Here is a 26,848-nt window from a genome sequence, read left to right on the forward strand (position 1 = left end):
TACCTGACATATGCCACTGATGCACATATCCGGGGACTCTGTGTTACAACGTGTGCCATCAAGGACTTTAGGAGCAAGCTCCACAATTAGGTTCTTTCCCACAGCTTGACACTTGAGTGCGCAGGGAGCAGTGGCATCATTGTAGACTGGCTGCCACTCGTAATACTGCCCTTGATACTTGACATCATTGTGTGCGGAGCATTGTTGAGCCCTGAAGTCTCCAACATCAGAAGGACAGTCCTGTGGGAACATTTAAAAAGTATAACGTCATCAAGTAGGCCATGTTCACACGTATTGTATTTGGTCAGTGTTTTGCATCAATATTTGTATATTTGTAAGCCAAAACCAGGAGTGAGTGTGCTTCTCAAACTTCCTCAAACCACTATTACCCAAACTATTCGTCTAATTCCTGGTAGGATGTACTGTATATCCGCAAATATAACTAATTTATATGCATCTGGTGGTGAGTAACCATTATACTTCTTTTGGATTTGGAATTCAAAAATGTAAGGGTAAAAGGAAAACAAAGAGTGGAAATAATTATTTCTATTAATCTCTGTTCACATTAATGACATGAGGATAGGACTCCACTATCTCTGTTAGATCTTTAGATTTTAAATGACACATGCTTGACCACTGGTTCTTTCAAGCAGTGGGCAAGTGACATTCATGCGATCAGAGGGTCTCCTAGCAGGGGCACTTCTAGTGATCAGACACTTAAGATTACTCTGTTGATAGGTTATAAGCTTTGATTATGGGAACATTCTTTAAAGGGGTCTTATCTACTCAGGTAGGAGCTCCCAGTCCGCATCCTCTTGGCTTCCTAATTGATGGGTGGTGATACATTCCTACTTGATTGACATTTTGGACCAAGAGAATTGCTGCCTGAACTGTGTGCTCTTTGCTGGCTATAAGTAAAGGCAGTTTTGCCTCTGCAACATTGGAGGAGCGCAATGGCACTGAAGCTGGACTGGATCGTGAGCTAACAGCATGCTACTGCGATCCTGGCTAACTTTAAGGCAGTGACTACAAGCTCTCTTCTGCTCTTCTTCTAGGTGACGATGTATGGTTTAAACATACCATAGCACTCCCCATGCTAGTGCAGAAACCATCTTGGATGTACAAGGACAAAAATACCAATCTCAGCAGAAGAGGCAGTGAGAAGCAACACGAGCGATTAGAAATGCCAAACGTATAGTCAATTTTCAGTGTCAGGGTGCAGAACGGCCTTAATCTGATTGATGATTTCCATTTTGTGATATATGATGAATACATGGATTAATTTAATAGAAAAGCAAAATGGCAGCTATGATTTCACCTAACCAATTGGTAAGAAAATATCCATGTTTCTAAAAAAAATGTCAAAGAACACTCTACAGCATATTACGTTGGGGCCGGATTCGATTTCAAATTCTATTAATGATTCCAAGGAAAGTGGTTGAAAAATAAGGGACTACCCTTTAAATAAATGAAGAGCAACGTCCAGCAAAAACAAGAGCTGAATGCACATCAGCGGAACGCTCTGGATTTAGAAATCTGTATGACATTGGCCTTTCAGTAAGGTTAACATCTCATAACAGGACCAGAGTGAAAGATGTGCAATAAGACCGAGCTGTTTGACTATTCAATAAATGTGCTAACATCTGGATGAAATAGTCTTTATTATTCTTGTAACTGAGAATCACGAATGGACCGGTCTTTGCCTCACTTGTAGCTGGTAATTTTAGTGGCCTCCTGACATTATATAGTTATACCATCATGACCAGTGTAAGATTTAATCCTCACTAGGCTGCTCTTAATAAAATGACACCTGTAAAAACTAATTGAACAGTGAAGACATTATAAAACGCTTTTATTATTCCTGTCACCGGAGGATCCTGGATCTTATCTTTAAACATCACACTATATTTCGAATATGCCTTTCGGACTATGATTATTATAACTGCTGACTAAGTCCTTTAGTTATTTAGTTAATGATTAACTAATTTCAGTTACCCGGTTTATTTATATATATATTATTTATTTTAGAGGAAAATAGGCAAGAAAAATCCAAAATGTCAAATACCTATTCCCCTCCCCCAAGCTCCCCAAAATATCAGTGGTTTTTCCAACATATACCTAATATCTATCCACATCAGGATCTATATCTTGGCAAACAAATACTGGAGAATAGCTCCAAGTTTAGGTTCACATTACATTATGTTGATGTCTACTTGCTTCATTCCCATAGACCATGATTACCCAATCATAAGCCAAAAGTATGTTCTGTTGACATATGTTTGGTATGCCTTTGAATTAACTGTATTGAAATGCTGTATATATATATATATGAAAAGCAATTATATACCATGTGTTTTTTTTCAATATGAGTCAATATTGGTTCATATCGGTGCACAGTGTTATACATCTGGAGAATGCATCTACAGATCTAGTAGTCCAGCCAAATAAAATACCCGAACATGATAGTTAGCTATTGCCTAGGAAAACTCACGGGCATGTAGGTAGATCATTTATAAATTTATTTTTCCACCTTTTAAATGGATACATTAATGATTTTTATTTAGGGTTTTTCTTATCTCAGTCATTCATGGCTGAGAAGGGAATTCACCATCCTAGCTTTGACCACAGGTGAAGAAACTATGGAAATACCCAAAAGCAACCGAGTTACTTTATTTATGTATCTGCTTAAGAAATTAATGGGTGTTATCGGGAATAGAGCAGACAAACCGCTCTTGGCTGTTTCTGGAGCTCCACCTCCAGTCATTGGAACCTAGATGGAGTTATTCCCATCTTAGCCATGACAGGCCAAAATGGGAATAACTTTAAATCTTTACCAAGGATATGATGATTAACAATTACTACTTATCAGGCTTATTCTAACAGAGAAGATTTAGACAATCTGCCTCTACTTGCTACTACTCCAAGCTGCTACTAGTATGTCAGTTATAGTGAAAATTTACTGTAAGGGTAGGTGATGGATGTGAAGCGTGACATCTGTATTGGTGTATGCCGTTGCTGTCACCATGTGGCACTGCTCTCTTTATGTGGATAATGCAAAGCGGCCACTCTAGTTTAATATTCTTTGGTACTTTCAGTTCTATCTGTACTGGGAGATCATAAGTTAAGTTTTTGATGTTTGCTTCCTTCTGTGTAGCCCTGAAAACCTGCTGTCCACTGTCAGTTTTGCTCCAATAGAAGTTTTCAGTACCCTACTTTGACTCCCTGTAGACATTCCTGGTTTTTGACTTCTCTCCTGGATTGCAATTTTGTCCTTTTACTGACCTCCTGGTTGTGACCCGACTACCATACTTTTCTACTTGACACCAAAAAAAGGCAGCTAACTCTGTGGCCGAAGCTAAAGGGTCCCTATTAAGTCCCGATACCTGTATAGGGGTTAAAAGGTGAAGGCCAGGGCAACCCACGGGACCTGGAAAAGAGTAGCTAGCTCCACGTCTGTTTGTGGTAGTCCTCTTTAAAGTTACTAAGTGCCCATGAACATGGCTACTGTTACAAGAAACCTACATACCTGCCAAATCTTGCTGGAGGAAGATGAGGTCTTTTGTCTTGAAGCGTCTTTCATACACATCTTTTCAGTATTTTCTTTGGTATTTTTTGCATTGGCAGAGGTGGATTTTTTAACTTTTTTTATGTACAGTAATGAGCAACTTCCAAGCAGAAACCCCCTTAAGAATGGTCAGATCACTTCTTTTGTGTCCTAGTTGATCATACACCAATTATCTATCTTGTTAATAGGTGATAATTGCAATTTACTGTCGAAAAAAACTCTTTAAAGAAATCCTTAAGGGGTAATCTGTCTGCACTCACTTCTACCTTGGGTGGTGAGAGGGCTGGTGACATCACGTTTTGAGATATCGGTTAGGTTGAGTGCACCAGCAGTAGGTGTTGTGCATTTGTCCTATTCTTTTGCCCTCACAAATGAGTCCTAGTAGATATCTGTATTTATGATTTTACTGTCCTTTCTCATCTCTCGATGCAGAAGTAAGCGGAAGAGTTTCAAACATGACGTCACAGGATGCTGGTGCTGCACGCAATCCCTGCAGGGTCCATTGGACCTCCTGGAACACAACATCACCAGGGGGAGCACTGCAGTTACTTACTAGTTTCTTGCATCGTCACCCCCTCTAAAGACGTCCTGGGTGGTTGATTCTGTGGGAGAGATGAGTGCAGCACCAGCAATCTGCTTCTATCTCTGCCTCTGCTGTAGCCTTTGTGAAATAAGATGTCATCAGGCCGTGGGTGGAGGCAGAAGCAGTGAGTGACCCCAGCGCTGCGCCATAGTTTCTAGTACTGTCATCAAACAAATCATTGTTAGGGGGCAGCACTGGTGTCACTCACTGCCTCTATCTCCACCCCCTGATAAAGCCTTCTTTCAGTTACAAGCTGAGAGCTAAATAGATAAAATAGATTGTGAGCAAGTCTTTTTACACTGACCTGTGACAAATCAGCTTAAATTTATGTATTCTATGTTTTTTGCATTGGAAAATTTCTCTCATACACAGTTTCTGATACGAACCATTTCCCCAATCCATCCATGCTCAGAAGCACTATATGATTCATTCTACGTCACTACAAGCTATACACACAGACTACGTCCCCTCAGTTCATAATGCACAAGCAAACGGCAATTATTATATCATGCAATCGTCATGTTATTCTGGACTTTTTTTAAACATAGGCAAAATATTATATTTCTGTCCTCCTTTTTCATAAAATGAAACATTCTAGAAGGAAGCCTAGCATTAAATGACTGAAAGCCACGTAAATAATTCTTCATTAAATGAACTCTGAAGGCTAGTATTAAAGAGTACTATATATGCTATAGCTCTGTAACAGCTGAACGAAGAGACCTGAAAAATAGAATCCGAATTCTGGAAGAAGTACAAAGCAGGGTTCCCTTTTTACTATAACCATGTCAAAAATGCGAATATGTGTTATACAGCGCTAAATTGGGAAAAACTCATTAGAAATAAAAAAAAGATCTTATTCCTTTGTTCTTTTTTTCCAAACTAGAAAAAATTGGCAATTTTGCATTGGTGTGCCGATTCTGATTTTCATCCATTTTTGGTCCATGTGTCAGGTTTTACCATAAGAAGAACATCCGTTTTTATTGAATTCCGGAAAAAAAAGGTTTCAAAGCTTCTACTCATTAGACAGGGAAATAGAAAACTGGACACCCCTAGGAAGCAACAGGGATGATATCTGAGTGGTGTCCATTTTTTGTCACTCACCCATTGATTTGAATATACAGTTTTGATCTGTAAAACAGATAAAAATCAGACATAACCCAGTTTATTTTTTTCTGGACAATCATGCAGCGCCCCAGAGTCCTGGTCGTTGCAGTAATGTCGCTCTGCCACTAAGGGGAGTGATGTTACTTCTGATTGCACTAAAGGAGTTCACCTGACCAGGTATCACAGACACACACTACACTCCACACTCCAGCCACGAGGGGGGGTGGTTCTATCTATTAGGCCACTCCTCACACTCTGGTAAAACAGGGGGTTGGACAGGACGTTAGGAAGAAAGAGCCCGGGAGAGTTTGGGAGAGGGTGGGATCCTGACAGCGGCCTAGCAAAAAGGACAGATCGTTACGGAGCCGTGCCTGTAAGGTATAGCGGCAGGCTTCTTAGAGAGGATACGAAAGCGGAGTATATTGCGGAGAAGTGAGAAGCGAGATCACAGCGCAGAGGAGATAGAACCAGAAGGAGTCGTGCCCTTAAGACCGTGGCAACATCCTTCTGAGGAGCGTAGCCGGTGGCCGGAGCACCGAGGAAGTAAGAGACTCTACGTACTACTTCAAACAGCGGCAGGACAGTTAACTATAGGTTGGTTGTCTCACCTAAATCACCTAACGAAGACAAAGGAGGCAATTGCGGGAGAGGGGCGTCTCTAGGGTCCCAGAATAACTCCAGGCCTACCCCATCATACGGGTGCGTCCTATCCATATCATCTGGGGGACGGAGAAAAGAACATCAGAAACAGACACAACAGTTGTGAGGACTATCCCATGGTGCTCAGCAGGGAGGTACTACAACACACAGGCGCTAGAAGGTAGGCACTGATTTCCACCTGCAAAGGGAACTCTGGATGTGCCTTCGGACCGGCCGGTCTCAGCCAGCCCTGTTAGCAGTGCTCTGGATTGCGGACCCTGAAGCCTTCAGTAAAGAGGTAAAGAGACTGCAACCCTGTGTCCTCGTTATTCATCGCGCCTTGCACCACGCACGATCATCACCCCTTTCCTTGGACGCCCCTTAGCAGGGTCATGGACCGGGTCTAGCCACCGTGACAACCCCAGGACCGAGACTGAGAGGCCCGGTACCGAGTACCCCACGGCCCTGCGTCTGGGGGCGCTCCAATCAAACTGCCCAAAAATTGCCCATAGACTATAATGTATTCTAACTGTCAAACACCAATGGAACATGTATATGAAACATAGATGTCTGAATGATGCCTTAACACTGTATTATGGCTTTTGTCGTATGGAGCTGTAGTAGTCCAGCCATAGGCTATTAGTTCTTTACTATACTCTGTATGTGTCCTATTTAATCACTGAGGGACACAGACACAGGAGGGCCCCTGTGCCAAAACAGTACATGGGCTCTTTGGAGCCCAGCAGGTCATCATAATGCACAATTCCACCTGTCTTAGAGGTGGAAATGGGCCCACTTATGGATTCTGTATGAACTCCACGTGTAAGAAAGTATTCTCCTCTAGAAGCATAGCTTGGAGTTCCACAGAGACCGTATAGCAGTATAAACAGGTAGTATGGCTCTGAACCAAGGTACCAAGGAGCCCAGTGGCCCTCCTGCAGGCTCCATGCACATTGCTGTTTGTATGAGACTTTAATGTTTCCAAACTACATAAAGGTAAGTGTCATGGTAAATGTCTGTGCATTGAACGGATGGGTTGTACAGTTCTAATAATAAACAATTGCATAATTATTGTATATATTACACATCAGAGAAATATGTACGTGCAATAGATCATGCTGAACTCCATTACTGTAAACTTGCTTCTGGCTGCTTACACTTGACAGGAGGAAAAAACACATGAAACCAATTTCACTGTAAAATAATTCTTGTTTTCTGATTAGAAAGACACCCATTTAATGTGGGGCCATGCTCCGTCGCTCCAGTATCATACCGCTGTATGCAGAAGCATGCCTGGTGAAAGCTTGTTTCCATTTGTGAATGGGGGTTGTTCTAAGTGTACATTCAGCAGACAGGACATAAGAAATAAAGGCACAAGCCGCACATGGAAAGGAAACTGGGGTTTATTATACAACAAATATGTTGTCATAGACTTCATGACTAAACAGGATTGCGAGGTCAGCTGGTGAAGATCAGACAAGTTTACACCACTTATGCTTAGGGCTGGTGGTGCGTCGTCGTAAGCCTTAATCCTTACCACTGCCCTCCCCACCTAACACGCCATGACTGACCTTTTATGTGACAAAGGGACCTTCAGCGCCCCTTAGGTACTGCAGATTGATGAAGATGGCATCTTCCAGAGACTTTAATGCCATTTGTTTATTGTAGTCTATAATCTTTGTGCCATAATATTTTTATGTGCCCTTATATAACCACTAAAGTACATGACGAATCTGGAGCAAAAATCAAAATTGACCCACTCTTGTGGCTTGGCACCAAACAACACTAATCCGTTCAGCAGATCTTAGAGGGTCTAAGACCTTCATCCTTTAACCCGTGTTTAGGGATCTGGACTTACAGCAGGCACTCCAGATTGTATCCACGGAGTAGCTGCAGGATGCAGGAGGGAGACAAGGATAGTCAAACAAGCCGGGTCAGTCAAAGAGTGGGCAGAACAAGGTACAAAATCAGAAGGGAATATCAGGAGGTCAGTCAAAAGCTAAGTCAGCAAGCTAAGGTCAAATTATGGGGAATCACAGTGACAGAGAGGGTCAAGAAAAGGATGAGTACAACAGAGAAAAAGGACACAAGTATAGGGAGTAAACCAGGCTTGACAACTGGCAAGTTTAAAGAGCAACCATACTTTTAACACTAGAAGTCCCAGAGAGGGGTCATTTAACATTTCTACCTTTGGAACCCAGAGATGGGTCGAATGACCTGAAGGATTTTAGCTAACATCCTCTAATCACCGTCTTTTGTTCTGTAATTAAGGAGGTTGTTGTTTTCCATTGAGTTTTGCCATTTAGTTTCTAGTTAGTTCTATTCAGTTTATTGTATTTGATAATATAAAGACTATACATATTGTATTTAGTTTAGTTTTATTTGAGCAAAAAAGCACTGAAACAATGAATCATTTTTTAGATATTTTAAATAGAGAATTAGAAATTTTAGAGCAAGATACAGCTGTGAGTAATGACCAGAAGCATTTGTGTCTAAGGCCTCAAGCACACTAGCGAAAAAAAATCGCACGAAAATCGCACAAGAGGATTGAAATTTCAGTGTGAAAAATATACAAAAGACTTTTCACAATAAGCTGTCCTGTGTGTGTACATGAGGAATAACACTATTTATGGCCATAATATGACTTTTATCTATCATTTTCAACAGTTTCCGCCTCTGAAGTGACTGTCTCTGCAGTCCACTGGCATCTCGGGGGAGATGACAAATTGCTGTGATCTTTCACATACACCACACAGCACATAAAAAGGGATTCCTGCTCTTCATTAATTTTTTAGCACCGTGTAGGAAAATTTACAGCATTACTGAGCTGTCTTGTTAGACAGATCTGCAAAATAGTTCTGTCGGCCTCTGCCTGTTTCTTCTCCCTGATCCTCACTTCTCCTCCCTCTCCATAACGTACAATGGGCGGTGTCACCTGACACCAGCAATTTGTCTCTTTGAGGCTATGTGCACACGATACGGATTTTGCTGCAGATCCGCAGCTGCAGGTCTGCAGCAGTTTCCCATGAGTTTACAGTACAATGTAAACCTATGGGAAACCGAAAATGCTGTGCCCATGCTGCGGAAAAAAACGCGCGGAAACGCAGCGGTTTACATTCGGCAGCATGTCAATTCTTTGTTCGGAATCCGCAGCGGTTTTACACCTGCTCCATAATGGAAAACCGCAGGTGTAAAACCGCAGTGGAATTCGCTATAAATCCGCAGGAAAAACGCAGTGTTTTTGCCCTGCAGATTTATCAAATCCGCTGCGGAAAAATCCGCAGAGGACCATTCTACGTGTGCACATACCCTTAAGCAAGACAGATTTGAGTTGATTTTTTGATTGGAAGTTTAGGAGGCAGAGGGAAATGAAGAAGAGTCTGATAAGTGGGCAAGGAAGCTGAGTTATCTCTGAAGATACAGTACAGACCAAAAGTTTGGACACACCTTCTCATTTAAAGATTTTTCTGTATTTTCATGACTATGAAAATTGTACATACACACTGAAGGCATCAAAACTATGAATTAACATATGTGGAATTATATACTTAACAAAAAAGTGTGAAACAACTGAAAATATGTCTTATATTCTACATTCTTCAAAGTAGTCACCTTTTGCTTTGATGACTGCTTTGCACTCTTGGCATTCTCTTGATGAGCTTCAAGAGGTAGTCACCGGGAATGGTCTTCCAACCACCTTGAAGGAGTTCCCAGAGATGCTTAGCACTTGTTGGCCCTTTTGCCTTCCCTCTGTGGTCCAGCTCACCCCAAACCATCTCGATTGGGTTCAGGTCTGGTGACTGTGGAGACTAGGTCATCTGGCGTAGCACCTCATCACTCTCCTTCTTGGTCAAATAGCCCTTACACAGCCTGGAGGTGTGTTTGGGGTCATCGTCCTGTTGAAAAATAAATGATGGTCCAACTAAACGCAAACCGGATGGAACAGCATGCCGCTGCAAGATGCTGTGGTAGCCATGCTTGTTGTGAATTCCGTTCTTGAACTCCCTCCTGTGGTCATGAATGATACTTCGGCGAGTTCTGTCCATGGACTCCCTCTGGTGGCTGTGAGTGGAACTGCTGGTTCTGAGGTTGCTTCCTCAGCTGCCCTCGTTTGCGGCTGGGTTGGCTTCTCTATTTAACTCCACTCAGATCGTTACTCCATGCCAGCTGTCAATGTATTAGCACTGGTTCAGATCTCTATTGGATCTTTCTGATGACCTGTCTACTCCAGCAGAAGCTAAGTCCCTGCTAGTTCATTTGTTGTTCATTGTGTACTGAATATATTTCTTAGTACTTGCTAAGTTCTACTCCAGCTTGCTAACATGATATTGCCTTGCTAGCTGGAAGCTCTGGGTTGCAGAGTGGCACCTCCGCACCGTGAGTCGGTGCGGGGGTCTTTTTGCACACTCTGCGTGGCTTTTTGTAGTTTTTTGTGCTGACCGCATAGATCCCTTTCCTATCCTCAGTCTATCTAGTAAGTCTGGCCTCCTTTGCTGAAACCTGTTTCATCCCTGTGTTTGTGACTTTCCTCTTAGCTCACAGTTAATATATGTGGGGGGCTGCCTTTACCTTTGGGGAATTTTCTCTGAGGCAAGGTAAGGCTTATTTTCCTATCTTTAGGGGTAGTTAGCTCTTAGGCTGTGAAGAGGCGTCTAGGGAGAGTTAGGTACGCTCCACAGCTATTTCTAGTGTGTGTGTTATAGGATTAGGATTTGCGGTCAGCAGAGTTCCCACTTCCCAGAGCTCGTCCTGTCTTCTAGTTTAACCATCAGGTCATTCCAGGTGCACCTAACCACCAGGTCCATAACACATGCTGGTTCAGTATGCCTTCAATTTTGAATAAATCCCCAACAGTGTCACCAGCAAAGCACCCCCACACCATCACACCTCTTCCTCCATGCTTCACTGTGGGAACCAGGCATGTAGAGTCCATCCGTTCACCTTTTCTGCGACGCACAAAGACACGGTGGTTGGAACCAAAGATCTCAAATTTGGACTCATCAGACCAAAGCACAGATTTCCACTGGTCTAATGTCCATTCCTTGTGTTCTTTAGCCAAAACAAGTCTTTTCTGCTTGTTGCCTGTCCTTAGCAGTGGTTTCCTAGCAGCTATTTTACCATGAAGGCCTGCTGCACAAAGTCTCCTCTTAACAGTTGTTGTAGAGATGTGTCTGCTGCTGGAACTCTGTGTGGCATTGACCTGGTCTCTAATCTGAGCTGCTGTTGACCTGCGATTTCTGAGGCTGGTGACTTGGATAAACTTATCCTCAGAAGCAGAGGTGACTCTTGGTCTTCCTTTCCTGGGGCGGTCCTCATGTGAGCCAGTTTCTTTGTAGTGCTTGATGGTTTTTGCCACTGCACTTGGGGACACTTTCAAAGTTTTCCCAATTTTTCAGACTGACTGACCTTCATTTCTTAAAGTAATATGGCCACTTGTTTTTCTTTACTTTGCTGCTTTTTTCTTGCCATAATACAAATTCTAACAGTCTTTTCAGTAGGACTATCAGCTGTGTATCCACCATACTTCTGCACAACACAACTGATAGTCCTAACCCCATTTATAAGGCAAGAAATCTCACTTATTAAACCTGACAGGGCACACCTGTGAAGTGAAAACCATTCCCGGTGACTACCTCTTGATGCTCATCAAGAGAATGCCAAGAGTGTGCAAAGCAGTCATCAAAGCAAAAGGTGGCTACTTTGAAGAACCTAGAATATAAGACATATTTTCAGTTGTTTCACACGTTTTTGTTAAGTATATAATTCCACATGTGTTTATTCATAGTTTTGATGCCTCCAGTGTGAATGTACAATTTTCACAATCATGAAAATACAGAAAAATCTTTAAATGAGAAGGTGTGTCCAAACTTTTGGTCTGTACTGTATATTACAAAGATTCCTTTATACGATTGTTCTATTAATTTATGCAAAGTTTGTTGAACCTGCAGTTCGTGCAGCGGATGCGTCGTGTTTTGGCAGCCGCGACGCACAAAAAACGTTCAATGTAACTTTTTTTGTGCGTCGGGTCCGCCATTTTCGACCGCGCATGCGCAGCCGAAACTCTGCCCCCTCCTCCCCGGAACTCAAAATGGGCAGCGGATGTGTTGTAAAACTGAATCCGCTGCCCACGTCGTGCTACATTTAGCACACTGTCCGTCGGTACGTCGGGCCGACGGTTTGCGACGGCCCCGTACCGACGGAAGTGTGAAAGTAGCCTAAGTAGGGTGTGGTACTGCCCCATTGGCCACAGCAGGGAGTTGATTACACCTATTGAGCTATTGCAAAGAGCGAATATGGCGGCGCCTGGTGACAGTACCATCGCTAAAGTGCGTCCAAGTAGGAATGTAATATTTTAAGAAAGATGCTGTCCCCTCTTTTATTTACTAACTGTAATAATGACCTCTGCATGTATGATTTCACTGTCTTGTGAGGGCTGTAGTAATCGATTTCTGTATTAGAAGTATCTTTTTATGTATTTTTTTTTGTCCCTTTCTGACTAGTTGCTTTAACAACATGATAAGTGCTCTCTTAGACATGACCCCTGAGGCATAAATGCGAAAATGATGCATTTTTCTGCCCAAACCACAGGCAGCATGAATGAGAGTCTGGCTGTGCGAATGAGTCCAAGAGCCTTTCAGAGGAGATATACTTTTAAGATCAGGAAAAGGAGGTCGGCTCTTCCCAGTGCTGCTCAAGGTGATTGACAGGTCTCTCCCATAGGGAGAGACCTGTCTGTCATGGAAAAGGTTCTTCAAAGAAAATTTTCTATGAAGTGGCAGAACGTTTGAGAGAAAAATATACTAGGCAGTAATCGTGCAACCAGGCTCTGATGGATGCTGCCCGTGGTTGGACCGCATGAATCAGATGATAGGTCCACTTCAAATAATATCAGAAAATAAAAAGATTACAATAATAACAAGATCCTCCATAAAGCATTTCTTCATCTTAAAGTTGGTTTATACTAATTTCTTTATGATGATGGTATATATTTTCTATAAGCTAATGTGATTAACCATTTAAAGGTAATGTATTTTTTTCTGAATGCTGTATTTACCTTGTCCAGTTATTATTGTTATAATAATAATATTGTTATTCTCTCACGTGAGAAAATCGGATTATATAAATGACACTTGGGTCAAACTCTGAGGAGAAGAAGAATAAGATTTCTCCAGCTTCTCCATTATGGAAGTCTGCATAAATTGGAGTGCACTCGGATGACAACCGAATGCAGTGTGATATTTTACACGCACCCATAGACTTTAATGGGTTCTCGTAATCCGATTTGCGGAGCCACTTGCAGCATGCTGTGTTTTTTTCACACCGCTGATCTGCCCTGCCTCACAGTATAACATTGGTCCGAGTACTATCCGATAAAACAAGTTATATGCTTGTGTGAGCGAGTTGTTAGATATTTATTCGTATGTCGTAATTATAACTTTTATCTATATAAATTTCCTTTTTTATTCAAATACCAGATATTTACACAGATTTTCAGCTACTTTTGCACCTGTTCTCTACTAGACAGATGGCGTTCCATGCAGATTTCCACCACAGGAGGCCAGTGTTGCATTATTGGAAGTGAACTGAAATCTATCCTCAGAATAAACTGGGTAATATAAGCTTTCATAGAAAGTCTTCATGGAAATCCTATCTCGTTAATAAACTAGTGTCTTCTTTGCAGGCAATAAATGTCTAAATATTGGCTACTTTCAGTTTAAAAAAAATGTTGTTTCCTAAATCCTCTCTAAAGTGCAACTTCCTCCTGAAACACCCCTTGTGAATCACTGCTTGGCAGGAAAACTCCGCTGAGGAGAGACATATCGGGAAGGGCGAGTACAAAGCCCTGGGTTGTCGATTCATGTAAGTCAAGGAAGAAGTATAGGAAAACAGAGACAGGGACGTTCACCGAGTTTACAGCTCTGAGCCTGGAGACAATGAAAGAAAGGAAATTAATAATGGCACTCAGACTTACGCTATTGCTGCATGTTCTGTAGCGAATGTTCCGTCCTTCGCAGCTCCTGAAATACAATGTTATGGAAATCAGAAATCGTGACAACACGCTGTAATGCCATCAAATCAATATTTCTTAATAAAAATAATTAATCCAATTAGATGTAAGAAAACTAACCTCACATAAATATGTTAAATTAAAAGGAATGATGTCACTATGTGATCATCTCTGAAATACTTTCCAATAATGTAGGCACCAAAGTATGTGCTCTATACTAATGAATATACCTCTCAGCATTACTTTGTAAAGGACACATGCATCAAATTGGAGCCTCATACAGTACGGTAGTTAGGGGCACAGAGGTGAAGGTGCTTAAAGGGATAGAACATAAAGCCAGGGGGTAAAAAAAGGGATCTGCAGGCAGTAAATACAACTTTTCATATTATATATTATATTCAGGTTGTCATTAGTATTTCTGTGGTATGAATCAGTTGTAAAGTTGCAGAACAGAAGCACTGTAAAAGAAAGTGTCCTACACATATATTAATATACGGTACAGAACTTTAAGTAGACTAGGTTAGTGCAGGGGTCCCCAACTTGTAGCTCGGGAGGGAGCCATATGTGGCTCACAACTCTCTCTCAGAGCTGGATGTGGTTCGTGGCCCTCATATATCTATATAGATAGAAAAATTACAAAGTTATGGCTTTTGGAAGGAGGGGAAGAAAAAAAATCTTTGCAGGAAGTACGAGGAAAAAAGAAGGTGAGCACTACCACGAGTGCATCATGCCAATTGTAAGGCATCCCGAGTCCATTCTTGTGTGGGGTTGCTTTTTAGTCAACGCTGCTATAAATAAAAAATGGCATCTAAGCATCCTCCATGGGCAATTTCTCTCTATGATCAAGGAGCAATTTGGTGACATACAGTGCTTTTTTCCAGAATAATTGAGCATCATGTCACGAGGCAAAAGTGATAATTAATTGACTAGGTGAACAAAACATTGAAACTTTAGGTTCATGGCCAGGAAACTTCCCTGATCTCAATCTCATTGTGAACGTGTAGTCAATCCTCAAAAATCGGGTGGACAAACCAAACACAGAATTGTGATAAGCTACAAAAACACTAATTAGGGAAGATAGTGTCCTCTCTTATTATGTATAGTGTCTTCTCTTATTACATACTGTAGTGTCTTCCCTTATCTATATATATAATTGTCTAAGGTCCATTTCCGTCTGTTTGTCTGTAACGGAAATCCCGCGTCGCTGATTGGTTGCGCCCGGCCGGCTGCGACCAATCAGCGACAGGTTTTACTATTGATGCTGCCTATGCAGCATCAATAGTAAAAAGATATAATGTTAAAAATAATAATAAAAAAAAAAAAATCGTGCTATTCTCCCCTTCTGGCGGCCCCCAAAGCCTTCCCCATCCTCGCGATGCTCTCGGCAGCTCCGTTCCCAGTAATGCTTTGCATAATGGCCCCAAATGACGTAGGATCACGCGAGACCGCTACGTCATCACGGGTTATTGCTGCAAAGCATCACTGGGAATGGACTTGGCGAGAGCATCGCTACCTCCTGGGCTGGATCCAGGGGCCGCCGGAAAGGGAGTATATAACTATTTTTTATTTTAATTATTTTTTTAACAGGGATATGGTGCCCACACTGCTATATACTACGTGGGCCATGCTATATACTACGTGGGCTGTGTTATATACTCCATGGCTCTGCTATATACTACGTGGCTGCTATATACTATGTGGCTGTGCTATAAACTATGTGGGCTGTGCCTGTGCTATATACTACGTGGCTGTGCTATAGACTACGTGGCTGTGCTATATACTACATGCACTGTGCTATATACTATGTGGATTGTGCTATATACTATGTGGACTGTGCTATATACTACGTGGATTGTGCTACATACTACGTGGAATGTGCTATATACTACGTGGGCTGTGTTATATACTACGTGGCTGCTATATACAGTACTACGTGGCTGTGCTATACACCACGTGGGCTGTGCCTGTGCTATATACTAAGTGGCTGTGCTATATACTACGTGGCTGTGCTATATACTACGTGGACTGTACTATATACTACATGGATTGTGCTATATACTACGTGCACTGTTCTATATACTACGTGGGCTGTGTTATATACTACATGGACTGTACTATATACTACATGGCTATGTTATATACTACGTGGACTGTACTATATACTACGTTGACTGTACTATATACTACATGGATTGTGCTATATACTACGTGGACTGCACTATATACTACGTGGACTGTGTTATATGCTACGTGGGCTGTGTTAGTTACTACATGGCTGTGCTATATGCTACATGGCTGTGCTATATGCTACGTGGGCTGTTTTATATGCTACGTGGCTGTGTTATATGCTACGTGGCTGTGCTATATGCTACGTGGGCTGTTATATGCTACGTGGCTGTGCTATATGCTATGTGGCTGTGTTATATGCTATGTCGCTGTGCTATACACTACATGGGCTGTTATATGCTACGTGGGCTGTGTTATATACTACGTGGCTGTGCTATATGCTACGTGGCAGTGCTATATACTATGTGGCTGTGCTATATACTACGTGGGCTGTTATATGCTACGAGGCTGTGCTATATGCTGTCGTTGTGTTATATGCTACGTGGCTGTGCTATATGCTATGTGGCTGTGTTACATACTACGTGGCTTTGCTATATGCTATGTGGCAGTGCTATATACTATGTGGCTGTGCTATATACTACGTGGGCTGTTATATGCTATGAGGCTGTGCTATATGCTATGTGCACTGTGTTATATGCTATGTGGCTGTGCTATATGCTATGTGGCTGTGTTACATACTACGTGGCTGTACTATATGCTATGTGGGCTGTGTTATATGCTACGTGGCTTTGCTATATGCTACGTGGGCTGTTATATGCTATGTTTACTGAACAAGTTCTGTCATACATATTCTAGAATACCCAATGCGTTAGAATCGGGCCACCATCTAGTAATGTATAAGACCATTATTACATAGTGTCCTCTCTTGTTGCAACAATTCATCTGATCAGTGTGTCTGGCCATCCAATTTAGGACAGGGGGTGCTGAGATCTCAGTGTCTTGAATTACAGTTTAGCCATCAAATCAGGACCAGGGTGTACTGGGGATTCATCCATGTGTCTCCTGTTCAGAGTAATTATCTGGCTATTTAGCCAGCTATCTGATTTAGATTTGCTGCCAGTTGTAGCTTTGCTCAAGAGCTGTGTGTTTGCTTTGTGCTCCTATTCTTGTATTATGATCTTTGCTGCTTGACATTGGATTTGCCTAGCCCTTTTGTCCTCATCTGCTACCTTCTGGGAATTCTGACCTTCGACCGTAACCAGACTACGCCCTTGTCTTACCCCTCTGTCTATGACGTACCCTCCTGGCTTTTGACCTCTGTCCTTTTGACTACCCAGCCTCATGGCTTGTCCATGAGTAGTGACTAGCATCAAACATTTTATGTATAGTGTCTTCTCTTATTACATAGTATCCTTATAACTTATAGCACAATTATTACACAGTGTTCAATGTTATTATGTATAGTGCCTTCTCTCATTACATAGTGTCTTCTCTTAATATGTATAGTGTCAACTATTGTTATATTGTGTCCTCTCTTACATATTGCGTATTCCCTTATTAAATACAATTCCTCCTTTATTATTTATAGGGCCATCCATAATTAGTGTTCTTTCTTACTATGAATAATAACTAATGCTGCTACATTGTTTTTTTATTAGAGATAAACGGGTCAAACAAAATTCAAATTTACCTTTACATTGATTTTCTTAAGAAATTCGATTTTCAGCGAAGTTATTCACTGTCAATTGAATGTCCCGTATTAAACTCTGGGCTCTTTTCAGATCCCAGAACATAGTACATGAACATAGTAAATGTAAGATGTCATGAAAAAAAATTTGGGGGTGAGTTTGAGCAGAAGCAAATTTTCAAAACATTCACATTTTGCGAATGGGGATTTTTGTAGTATAAATTAGTGACATGACAATGTTTGTAGTAGCAGCATTCAATTCCACTTTAATTTTTTCACGCATACCTAGTTTTTATTAGTCTGGAGTGTCGTCTGTATTCATTTTGATGAGTTAAATTATGTACAGTGGGGCAAAAAAGTATTTAGTCAGTCAGCAATAGTGCAAGTTCCACCACTTAAAAAGATGAGAGGCGTCTGTAATTTACATCATAGGTAGACCTCAACTATGGGAGACAAACTGAGAAAAAAAAATCCAGAAAATCACATTGTCTGTTTTTTTATCATTTTATTTGCATTTTATGTTGGAAAATAAGTACCGTATTTTCCGGCGTACAAGACGACTTTTTAACCCCTGAAAATCTTCTTAAAAGTCGGGGGTCGTCTTGTACGCCGGGAATCGCCTTGTACGCCGGGTGTATATGGTGGGTGAGGGGGGGGGAGTGGTCCTGATGACGACGAGGGGGCGTCTCACAGGAAAGTGAGTATCCTCAATTACCTTATCATAGCGCTGCAGCGTGGGGTCTCTGTGCTGGGAGCGGCGGCTGCTGTGCTGTGGTGCGGCGGCTCCTCTTCTGCAGTGTGGGGCCTCTGGTGGTGTGGGGCGGTGGCGGCGGCGTATCTTCACGCAGTCGGGGCTCCTCCGGCATCTCAAAGCTTGGAAGCCCCGCCGGCAACTCCATCGGTGTAATGCGGTGGCCTCCGGGAAAATGACCGCTGCTTAGATTCAGATCTCGTGTCCCGAGATTTCGGGACGAGATCTGAATCTGAGCATACGCAGCCCCCAGCGGCCATTTTCCCGGAGGCCACCGCATCGCACCTATTGAGCTGCCTCCGGGAAAATGGCCGCTGCTCAGATTCAGATCTCGTCTCCCGAGATCTCGGGACGAGATCTGAATCTGAGCAGTGGCCATTTTCCCGGAGGCCACCGCATTGTACCGATGGAGTTGCCGGCGGGGCCTCCAGGCTTTAATGAGATGCCGGAGGAGCCCCGACTGCATAAAGATACGCCGCCGCCGCCACCCCACAGCACAGAGGCCCCACACTGCAGAAGAGGAGCCTCCGCACCACAGCACAGCAGCCACCGCTCCCAGCACAGAGACCCCACGCTGCAGCGCTAGGATAAGGTAATGGGGGATACTCACTTTCCTGTGAGACGCCCCCTCGTCGTCATCAGGATCACTCCCCCCCCCCCCAAAAGGCACATATTCACCGGCCCTATAAGACGACATAGGGTGTATAAGAAGACCCCCGACTTTTAAGAAGATTTTATTTTTTAACTGGTAAAGTTGGGGGGTCGTCTTATACGCCCAGTCGTCTTATACGCCGGAAAATACGGTATTTGGTCAGAAACAAACAATCAAGATTTCTGGCTCTCACAGACCTGTAACTTCTTCTTTAAGAGTCTCCTCTTTCCTCCACTCATTACCTGTAGTAATGGCACCTGTTTAAACTTGTTATCAGTATAAAAAGACACCTGTGCACACCCTCAAACAGTCTGACTCCAAACTCCACTATGGTGAAGACCAAAGAGCTGTCAAAGGACACCAGAAACAAAATTGTAGCCCTGCACCAGGCTGGGAAGACTGAATCTGCAATAGCCAACCAGCTTGGAGTGAAGAAATCAACAGTGGGAGCAATAATTAGAAAATGGAAGACATACAAGACCACTGATAATCTCCCTCGATCTGGGGCTCCACGCAAAATCCCACCCCGTGGGGTCAGAATGATCACAAGAACGGTGAGCAAAAATCCCAGAACCACGCGGGGGGACCTAGTGAATGAACTGCAGAGAGCTGGGACCAATGTAACAAGGCCTATCATAAGTAACACACTACGCCACCATGGACTCAGATCCTGCAGTGCCAGACGTGTCCCACTGCTTAAGCCAGTACATGTCCGGGCCCGTCTGAAGTTTGCTAGAGAGCATTTGGATGATCCAGAGGAGTTTTGGGAGAATGTCCTATGGTCTGATGAAACCAAACTGGAACTGTTTGGTAGAAACACAACTTGTCGTGTTCGGAGGAAAAAGAATACTGAGTTGCATCCATCAAACACCATACATACTGTAAAGCATGGTGGTGGAAACATCATGCTTTGGGGCTGTTTCTCTGCAAAGGGGCCAGGACGACTGATCCGGGTACATGAAAGAACGAATGGGGCCATGTATCGTGAGATTTTGAGTGCAAACCTCCTTCCATCAGCAAGGGCATTGAAGATGAAACGTGGCTGGGTCTTTCAACATGACAATGATCCAAAGCACACCGCCAGGGCAACGAAGGAATGGCTTCGTAAGAAGCATTTCAAGGTCCTGGAGTGGCCTAGCCAGTCTCCAGATCTCAACCCTATAGAAAACCTTTGGAGGGAGTTGAAAGTCCGTGTTGCCAAGTGAAAAGCCAAAAACATCACTGCTCTAGAGGAGATCTGCATGGAGGAATGGGCCAACATACCAACAACAGTGTGTGGCAACCTTGTGAAGACTTACAGAAAACGTTTGACCTCTGTCATTGCCAACAAAGGATATATTACAAAGTATTGAGATGAAATTTTGTTTCTGACCAAATACTTATTTTCCAACATAAAATGCAAATAAAATGATAAAAAAACAGACAATGTGATTTTCTGGATTTTTTTTTCTCAGTTTGTCTCCCATAGTTGAGGTCTACCTATGATGTAAATTACAGACGCCTCTCATCTTTTTAAGTGGTGGAACTTGCACTATTGCTGACTGACTAAATACTTTTTTGCCCCACTGTATGTGGGTCAATGCAAACAAGCAAAAAAAACATTGTGTGTTCTCCGCATTGTCTCCCTCCTAAACATGCACCAGAGCAACTATGTATTCATCATGTGACCTCCATCATCAGGTGAACCATTACCTGACACATCAGTAACTGGGGGATTCATACAATCTAAAATGCTCTGTGTAGAAATAAGAAACTATGAAGGAGCCATGTCATGAGCAGCAGGCCCTTCATTGTAAATCAGTCAAGGTTCAGAAAATTGGATACCTACTGATCAGGTTGTACATAAAAAGGATGCGTCAACTCTTCCTACATGTCTGTTTTAGTCATTAATAATTTTCTATGAAATAATAATTTTGGATTGCCCTTCTATAGCTCTGTGTTGTACTGCTCGTTTGTTCTCTCTTCGTAATGTGATTATGACATTTCTATACCCACTCATACACATATGCAAAATGTTTAAGAGAGGAAAAGGACTTGAACGCTAGTGCTACCTATTGGAAATAGCAATCCTACATGTCAATATCGACCTTTCAACGAGCCTGGCAATATGACTTAGGATGAAAGCCAAACTAGAATACTAAATTAGTAGACACAGTGTTTGGGGTATTTCCCCTTGTCAGTGCAAAGTATGATAACTGATTTGGCTAGGTGAGATGCTAAGACTGGGATGTAAGGGGTAAGGTTTCTCCTTGTGGAGAGTGACAAGCCAGGTCTGACATGCCAGTAAGAAGAGACTTAAAGGGAACCTGTCAGCAGAATTTTGCACAGTAACCTACAGACACTGTCAGGTTGGCGCCGTTATACTGATTAAAATGATACCTGGGTTGATGAAATCTGTCTTGTGGTTGTTGTTTAATCTTTATTTTCAGTTTTGAGTTAATGATATGCTCGTGCCCCGGTGCGGCCTGGGTGCTCTGATTAGGTATTCATGTGAATGTCTTCTGACAGGTCACTGATCCCTTACTGATCTGCCCCCTAGTTTACATAATGAATATTATATAAATATATATTGGAAAAAAAATCCCCTTCTGCAGGCAGGCACTGGTGGTGATGCCTGCGCTGCAGCCTGATTGCATATGTAATGAGTATATAATTCATTTGTTTGAGGTTATCCTGAAATTCATTAAAAAAATAATCTGTTTGAAAATGGCATGAGCCGCGTTATTGGTGATCTAATAGCTGCTACTTCGCAGGTACCGGCAGCACCATCTTTGTAAAGTAGAAAATAACTTCCTCCTCCAACGTGGCCCTGGTTGCGCCTCTGCAGTAACAGCTATTGGCGATCACTGATAGCTGCTATTGCGCAGGCCCTGGAGGCGCCATCTTACTAGAGGAAAAAAAGATTTCCTCCTCCAAGATGGCGCCGCTGGTGCCTGCACAATAGCAGCTATCGGCAATTGCCAATAGCTGCTACTGCACAGGCGCCATTGGCGCCATCTTCTCTACAAAGATGGAGCTGCCGGTGCCTGCACAGTAGCAGCTATCAGATCACCAATAGCTGCTACTGCGCAGGTGCGGCCAGTGTCATTTTCAAATGGATTTTTTTAATGAATTTCAGGATAACCTCAAGAAAATTAATTATATACACCTTACATATGCGATCATGCTGCAGCGCAGGCACCACCGCCAGTGCCTGCCTGCATAAGGGGATTTTTTTCCAAGATATTTATACAATATTCATTATGTAAACTAGCGGGCAGGTCAGTGAGGGATCAGTGACCTGTCAGAAGTCATACACGTGAATACCTAAGCAGAACACCACATTAAGACCCCCTCACATGCCGCCACGAAGCACGAGCATATCATTACCTCAAAACTGAAAATTAAGATTAAACAACAACCACAAGACGGATCTCATCAACCAAGGTATAATTTTGATCAGTATATTGGCGCCGACCTGACATTGTCTGTAGGTTACCGTGCCCAATCCTGCTGACAGGTTCCCTTTAAACACCTTGCATGCTCCTCTAGGAAATTAAACATGCACATTTTCTCTTCAGAGAGGAAGAGGACTTTAATGCTAGAGCCACCTATTAGAAGGAGCAATCCTACAAGTCATTATCGACCCTTTATAGAGCCTTGCAATATGACTTAGGATAAGAGTCAAACCAGAATCCCAATTTGCAGAAACAATGTTTTGGGGTATTGCCCCTCATCAGTGCAAAGTATGAGATCTGAGACTGAGTATCTACAGCAGTGCAAAGTGTCAGAGACAGTTTATAACAGTCTAGGGGCATTCAGACTTCTGTACAAATTGGTGAAAGATTGGACCTCAATGCACGGACTGGCCAGAGGTTTCCTGACCTGAGTGTGGCAGACTAATAGAAATAGATGAAGCTGTCATGCTCGGCTCGGGAGACCCGCGGTCAGCCCATGCATTGTGGTCCAAGCTCGGACCGATTTGTACAAACATCTAAATGCGCCCTTAAGAGCATAATCCATGACGTTACATATTCAATTTTATACATTCTAGATATCTATCTACATTCTAGAGATACTGTAGGTAATAAATATTTAGAAAGAATGAATAAATGGCAATGTCCTAACATAAAGGACCCATGGTGTTTGCATTCAAAAATAAAGTTTGTCTGGTTGTTTTTTTTTTTTTTTATCATTCATGGGGATGAGAAAGGACAGACAAAAACAAGCAATCCTGACATTGCCTCACTTAGCAGCCAATTCATTAGAATGAATCTATTAAAAGATTCATTTCTGTCTTTTTATAAGGCTGTACATATTATTTAGTTCAAGCGCAATTTCTTCCATTAATCATACTGCTGATAACACAACATCAGCCAAGCGATAGCCATGAAAGATACGAGAACATTACCACATTATTGAATTAACCATGTACGTTTACCTTATAGAATACATACATACATAGTTTAATTTAATATGTTAGTTTATGGTAATTTTACTAGAGCATAAGCCCGCTAACATTTTGGAGGTCTACAATGCAGCCAAGAGTTGAATTTAAATCTATCTGTTAGTATAATAATCTTTAAATATTATTTTTTTTCCAGGAAAATTTTGAAAAATATGACAAACTAACAGTTGGTTAAGAAAATAAAGAAAAACATGAGGATTAATGAACAATAATAAGATTACGGTAATAATCTGGGTGAAATTTTTATATTAATATCAGAATGAGCAGCTGGAATCTCTCTAGTACGCAGTCTATGTCAAGGGGACAAGATGGTCTTAGCCCAGGCAGCACAGATTATTATTATTATTATTATTTATTTATATAGCTCCATTGATTCCATGGTGCTGTACATGAGAAGGGGTTACATCAAAATACAAATATCACTTACAGTAAATAAAACTAACAATGACAGACTGGTACAGAGGGAAGAGGACCCTGCCCTTGCGGGCTTATATTCTACAGGATTAAGGAGACAGTAGGTCGAGGGTTGCAGTAGCTCAAATGGTGTTGAGGTGGCCGTGTGGTCTTTACAGGCTGTAAGCTTCTTTGAAGAGGAGGGTTTTCAGGTTTCTTTTGAAGGATCCAAATGTAGTGGATGGGTGATATTCAGGAGAAGTCTGGGAGGCGATAGGGTGAGGAGCGAATAAGCGTGGAGGAGAGGAGGAGGTCTTAGGAGGACCGGAGATTACATGAGGGAAGATATTGAGAGATTAGTGTGGAAATATACGGAGGAGAAAGGTTATGGATGGCTTTGTAGGTCAGTGTTAGTAATTTAAACTGGATACGCTGGGAAATTGGGAGCCAGTGAAGGGATTTACATAGAGGGGAAGCAGGAGTGTAGCGAGAAGAGAGATTAATTAGTCGGGCAGCAGAGTTAAGGATGGACTGGAGGGGTGCGAGAGTGTTAGAAGGTAGGCCATAGAGGAGTATGTTGCAGTAGTCGAGGCGGGAGATGATTAGGGCATGCACAAGCATTTTGGTAGAGTGTGGGTTGAGGAAAGGACGAATTCTTGAAATATTTTTGAGCTGCAGGCGACAGGAGGTGACGAGAGCTTGGATGTGCGGTTTGAAGGACAGGGCAGAGTCAAGGGTTACTCTGAGGCAGCAGATTTTGGGGACAGGGGAAAGTGTGATTTCATTTATTTTGATAGATAGATCAGGTAGGGAAGATATGCGTGATGGAGGAAAGATAATGAGTTCAGATTTGTCCACATTGAGCTTGAGGAAGCGAGAGGAGAAGAAGGAGGATATGGCTGATAGACACTCTGGGATTCTGGAGAGCAGAGAGGTGACATCTGGGCCAGAGAGATAGATCTTAGTGTCATCGGCATAGAGATGGTACTGGAAGCCATAGGACCTTATGAGTTGTCCCAGGCCGAGTGTATAGATTGAGAAGAGTAAGGGTCCTAAGACAGAGCCGTGGGGAACTCCAACAGAGAGGGGGCGAGATGAAGAGGTAGTATGGGAGTAGGAAACGCTAAATGTGCGGTTGGCAAGGTATGAGGAGATCCAAGATAGGGCAAGGTCTTTGACCCCAAAGGAAGAGAGGATCTGTAGTAGGAGGCAGTGGTCAACTGTGTCAAAGGCAGAGGACAGGTCTAGGAGGAGGAGTATAGAGAATTGTCTGTTAGCTTTGGCTGTAAGTAAGTCGTTAGTATTTTTGGTCAGGGCAGTCTCAGTGGAATGGTGGGGACGGAAGCCAGATTGTAGGTTGTCAAAGAGAGTTAGATGCAAAGTGAGAGGAAAGTTCAGCATGGACGTGCTGCTCAAGGAGTTTGGAAGAAAATGGGAGCAAAGATATGGGGCGATAGCTGGACATAGCGCTTGGGTCAAGGGATGGCTTTTTGAGGATAGGTGTGATTGTGGCATGTTTGAAGGCAGAGGGGAAGGTACCAGAAGTTAGTGAAAGGTTGAAGAGATGTGTTAGGGATGGGATTAGTGTGGTGTTGAGGTTGGGGAGGAGGTGGGATAGGATGGGGTCAAGTGCACAAGTGGTGAGATCGGTGTGATTTGGAGAGAAGATGAGCAAGCTCCCCTACAGAGATTTTGAGAGTGAAGTTATGGGGTTTGGGCATTGGTCTCTCATACAAAGGGGGTGTGGTGGTTGGACAACAAAGACTTGCCTTGTTTGGTCTATCTTATTTTTGAAGCGCGTGGCAAAGTCCTCTGCAACGATTAGGGAACTCGGAGGTGGCAGTGGTGGGTGGAGGAGGGAGTTAAAAGTGTTGAACAACTGGGGTGTGGGATAAGGAACATACGAGGGTTTTGAAGTAGGCCTGTTTAGCAGAGGTGATAGCTGATTTGAATGCCAGTGTTGCTTGTTTGAGTGCAGTGAAATCATCTTGTGAATGCGTTTTCTTCCAACGCCGTTTTGCAATTCTGGATACTTGCCGAAGCTTTTTAGTGATGTTATTGTGCCAGGGTTGTCTATTGGTTCGTCGCACTCTGCTATACATGACAGGGGCGACCGTGTCAATAGCTGATGCAAGAGTTGCATTGTAGAAAGCATTGGCAGTGTCTTTGTCGTGGAGTGAGGATATAGAGGACAGTGGTAGGATAGAGTCAGAGAGTGTGTGGGTGTCTAGGTGTGCGAGGTTCCTGCGTGGGTGCGCATGGTGCTGGACATGGGTGACAGGGGAGGAGGACAGGGATGAGAAAGTGAGTAGATGGTGGTCAGATAGAGGGAGAGGGGAGGTTGTGAAGTTAGATAGGGAGCATAAACGGGTGAACACCAGGTCTAATGTGTGTCCATCTGTGTGGGTGGCTGAGGAGGACCACTGAGTAAGTCCAAAGGATGTAAGTAAGTAAGACAGGAGTTTGGAGGCTGCTGACTGGTGGGTGTCAATGGGGATGTTGAAGTCACTTTATCACAGATAAAGAGAAGACGTGACACTAGATACACAGTCAGTGAATGCGTCACATATTCTTGACTAGTGCAAGTATTTTTACTTTATTTTGGCAAAGGAGTGGTCATTGTAAACTGAAATTATAATAATATAAGGACACTGGAACCAAAGTAGCCACTAAACTTTTTTATGGACTTTGTATTTTTTTTAAAGGAGGGAGGATAAGAAAAGGAATATTTTTTACATTAATTTTCCTGCTCCGTTTTCAGATCGGTATAATGGTAGAATAATCGTATCACACTATTCCTGCGAAGCAATGATAAGCAATGTCCCCACAGATTACCACACGGGTCAGTAATATGGAGGGTTATATTATGCAAAAGTAAATAAAATTAGAACTCAGGTGCATTTCTTTGCTACCTGCAACCTTTGCTTTTCTAAGTCAGGTCACCTTGTCACA

General features: G+C 42.6%; 1 protein-coding gene across 4 annotated transcripts in view; it reads right to left on the reverse strand.

Annotated features, from left to right (window-relative positions):
• ADAMTSL3 (ADAMTS like 3) overlaps nt 1–26,848 on the reverse strand; it is a 793,440-nt gene that overhangs the window by 331,943 nt on the left and 434,649 nt on the right. For all 4 annotated transcript variants that reach the window (XM_077263637.1, XM_077263634.1, XM_077263636.1 and 1 more), the window contains exons 5-6: nt 13,864–13,909; nt 4–240 (exon numbers count right to left, since the gene is read on the reverse strand). In XM_077263637.1, the coding sequence (XP_077119752.1) occupies nt 4–240; nt 13,864–13,909 (283 nt within the window). The remainder of the gene's footprint in view (nt 1–3; nt 241–13,863; nt 13,910–26,848) is intronic.

Source organism: Ranitomeya variabilis, chromosome 5 (genome assembly GCF_051348905.1).
Source record: "Ranitomeya variabilis isolate aRanVar5 chromosome 5, aRanVar5.hap1, whole genome shotgun sequence".
NCBI classification, from domain to species: domain Eukaryota; kingdom Metazoa; phylum Chordata; class Amphibia; order Anura; family Dendrobatidae; genus Ranitomeya; species Ranitomeya variabilis.